Source organism: Chironomus tepperi, unplaced genomic scaffold, assembly GCF_022539635.2.
Source record: "Chironomus tepperi strain 1889 unplaced genomic scaffold, CSIRO-AGI_Ctep_v1 contig_67, whole genome shotgun sequence".
In the NCBI taxonomy this organism is placed as follows: Eukaryota; Metazoa; Arthropoda; class Insecta; order Diptera; family Chironomidae; genus Chironomus; species Chironomus tepperi.
In genome coordinates, this window is record NW_027226189.1 from 971,153 (window position 1) to 975,045 (window position 3,893).

The 3,893-nt window shown below is 33.1% G+C and overlaps 1 protein-coding gene across 1 annotated transcript; it reads left to right on the plus strand.

The window, feature by feature from the left end:
• Positions 1 to 65: 65 nt before the first annotated feature.
• Positions 66 to 3,125, plus strand: LOC139100625 (serine protease persephone-like). Its single transcript, XM_070653309.1, has 6 exons — positions 66 to 1,001; positions 1,057 to 1,176; positions 1,647 to 1,766; positions 1,826 to 2,241; positions 2,305 to 2,600; positions 2,662 to 3,125. The coding sequence occupies exons 1-5, from the start codon at positions 458 to 460 to the stop codon at positions 2,332 to 2,334; spliced, it is 1,230 nt and encodes a 409-aa protein (XP_070509410.1). The 5' UTR covers positions 66 to 457; the 3' UTR covers positions 2,335 to 2,600; positions 2,662 to 3,125.
• The last annotated feature ends 768 nt before the right edge of the window (positions 3,126 to 3,893 follow it).

Below are 3,893 nucleotides of genomic sequence, written 5' to 3' on the forward strand. Positions count from 1 at the left end.
ATTCAGTTAGTCTCCAGCATTCGAGATGAAATATTCGATTTTAAGCATAGCTTTATTTTTTGGCTTTGTTCACAGATTTAATGGTGAACCATGCAGTAGCCAAAATTTCAAATATTGTGAGAAAATTGAAGGGTTTAAGGAAGATAAGATACATATACTTGAATGCTGTATTACTCTTAATAATAAAAATAGTCATCATAGTTCCAAATTAGTGAATGATCAGCTGTGCTTTAAAGAGACAAAGTATTGTTGTAATAATTTATCTGAGAGTCGTTGTAAAAATGTAATAAAGAATCTACAAAACTCAACCAATAAGGGAACGAGAACAACAAAAAAAATTGGAAGAAATGCCACAAGATCTCAGTCAACAACGATTCAGCATCCAAACTCCCAAGACAATAACAATACACTAATATATTATGAAAATACTAACATTCTAACGAACGAAACCAAATTTATGAGTCTAGAAATTGATAGAGTTAAAGAACGTGAAAATACTGCGAATCCAACAAATGAAGAAAGTTACAAGATCCCACAAAATTCAAGTTCATTAGCACAAGGAAATGAATCTCACAGTTTATCTGTAATGGAGGAGATAGCAAATCCTGCACATGCTGTAAATGCTGACACAGAAGACAGTCAAGTAGTATCAAAAAATAAAACAATTGATAGCCAAAAACTAGAAACTAATCAACATGTTCAATCCAACCAAACATCAACGGATAATTTGTATAATCCAGGAAATGACAGAAATAATGAAACTGATGAATTTGTTCCTGCAAAAGTTCCACCAAAACCAGTTTCGATAGATCTGGGAAATAACGAAACAGCGAAAAAACCACAAAAATTAGAAAATTCCACAGTGATTACAGAATCTACATCAAAAATACAGAATTCAACAATCCATTCAGCATCAAAAATCCCAGCAATTAATACAGAACCTACAACTACTACAGCACCTACAACTTCAACAGCCCGACCATTGACAAAAAGTGAACTAAGTAATACAAGCTAATTAATTTATTATTTCAAAATTTAATATTTAATTATTTGCAGAATGTATTGAGTATGGTCAAAGTAATATCCAAAAGATGAGAGTCACGGGACTGATTGGACAGAAACCAAGAGAAATAACAATTGACAAGTGCCGACATAGAGTAATTGCTTTGATTGTTGGTGAGTTATTGGGACAATTTGGGAAATTCTACCAAAAACCGCATTTTTCGCTGTAAAAATGGGTCAAAAGCTGTCGTCTCGGGGTAACCAGGGCAGCTTCATGTCTTATGGTTAATAAAGCGACTTAGTGATACCCAAACCGAACAGAATTCTTCACAAACTCTGCATATACAGCGCTGAATAAATTAAATAATCTCCGCGTATTTTCCCTGGATGTGCATATAAATATAATTTCAAGATAATCGTACATTATATGTGGAATATATTAATGTTATCAAAAATAATGTGACTTGGGAATATTGCTTTAAATTACTACATGTTATTCAAGGTTCGGGAGCTGTAAAGAAAATAAATATTTTCGAATTTTTTTGGTACTAAAAAATTATCTCATTGGTCGGGATAAATATTTTTGAATTTTTTGGGGTACTAAAAATTATCCCATAGATTTGTTAATTTGCCTTAATTAACAGGTGGACGAGAAGCGATGCCTTACGAATTCCCACATCACGCACTATTAGGCTATGATAAAAATGATCAAACTGAATGGAAATGTGGAGGCTCCTTAGTGTCTCGTAATTTTATACTTACTGGTAAATGTTCATAAGAATCTTGTATATTCCCACAAATTGATTGCTGTTATTTAATTTAGCTGCACATTGCGTCGATCACTATGAACTTGGACATCCAAAATTTGCAAAGTTTGGAATATTTAATAAGTTCCAACCTACAGAAAAGACAGTAACTCGAATGATTGTTGACCATTTCATACATCCAGATTATGACAGGCTTAATCTACTTGATGATATTGGTTTACTCAAATTAGATGCATTTGTTCCATTCAATGAATTCATAAATCCAATTTGTCTACCATCAAAACAATCTACGAATGAACATGCTGTTGCAATAGGTTATGGAGCCACTGAAAGATATTCCTCATCAAATAGATTAATGAAGGTAGTTCTTGAAAAGTTCGATCCTCACTATCCAATGCGAATACAGAATGAAACTCGAGTTGATAAGTTTATATTTTATGGACATCGAACTCAGAGGAAGGACACATGCAGTGTGAGTATAGGCTGGAATCAAATATAATCTTCATGACTAATAGATTTTTTTATGATTTTTTAGGGTGATTCAGGTAAGTTTGAAGTGGAATAGTCTTAGCAGGGTCGAACGTGTCTAGTTCCGTATAAGATATTGTTTGCCATGACTAGATATACATTCGATTCATTATAGCCCATTCCGACACTTAATACGACAGCTAATCCATGAAGACACACAAATAATCAATCCTTTGCACATTTCTTTTTTAAATCCAGGAAGTCCGTTACAAATTTCAAATGAGATGAACGTAAAATGCTCATACACTCAAATTGGAATCGTAAGCTATGGACCGAATGAATGTGGAATACTAGGAGTACCAGGTAGGGTCAAATTTGAAGATTAAAGTATGAATCTAATATTACTGCCAAACTTTCTTTGCAGCCGTGTATGTCAATGTATTCTACTACATGGACTGGATTCAAAAGTATATTTGGGTGGATGAAGATCAACTGGAGGAACAAAGTCGATCCCAAGAAAATCCTGAAAAATATTAACTATGACAACAGCTGTAATTTTTAGAAACTAATTTTTAATTAGTACTAATATTTAGTCAAATTAAATCTACTTCCAATAATAACAAAAAGCAATATTACTCATTATGGAAATAAAATTGCACGTTGTGGATATAAAATACTATACTTCAGATTCTAAACGAGTAAATTAATCATCTGATTAATTGACCACAACTTGGGAATCCCTGAATTAATATTTGAAATTATATCATTGACTTTATGTCCGTGAATTCTTGTTTCTGTTTAAATAAATCATCATTGCATGGATATTGTTACGAAGTGATGTCTATGACATAAAAATATTCCAATTTTTTTGCGATAAAACTGAATAAAATTCCAAATTTTATAATAAGTCTTACCTGATTTGCATAAATTATTCATGAGATCCAAGTGGTTGCTACATGACGTCCACGTTAAAGACTTAACTCTGCAAATTGATAAGTGAATGACCAAACATTTCGCATGGCTGCTTCTCGTGGTAAACATCCTATAAATTGTTAATATAAACACGCGATGCTCATATTTCAAAATTACATTACAAGTGACAGACAAGAGTGTGAAGTTACGCTCAATTTTTTACACATCTCTTCCGCGTAAGGTGACGATAATGAGACATTCATATGAATCTAAAGCGACGCACATGACTCATAGATTTAATATAATTTTCTTACATGCTGATTAATTTTAAGGTTCTCACAGAAAATCCAAGATAGTTTCCAAGATAGTGACGGACAACCTGTGTGCCACTAAAATTGTTGGGAAGTCTCATGTACCATATGCCGTGTGCGTCTTCAGTTAAGGCTTACCATCAATGTGTGCCGTAAAAAATAAAAGGTTGCCCACAATCCCTCTGAACGAGCACCTACAACACCTAGTACTCAATTGTAAATTTCATTGTCAAGTTCAAAGCACTGTTATCTGTACGAGAGCAATGATTCAACGATCTCAGAGATTCTTCTCATTATCTCTCTTATATTGCAGAATCTCAAAAATGTGAGAATTATTGTCGCAATATTTTGTTTTCATTTGCTCACTCAGACAGCGCCTTCAAGGTCATGATTTTTTGCAAGTTTTATTATTTATTTGAGCGACAATTCCGAA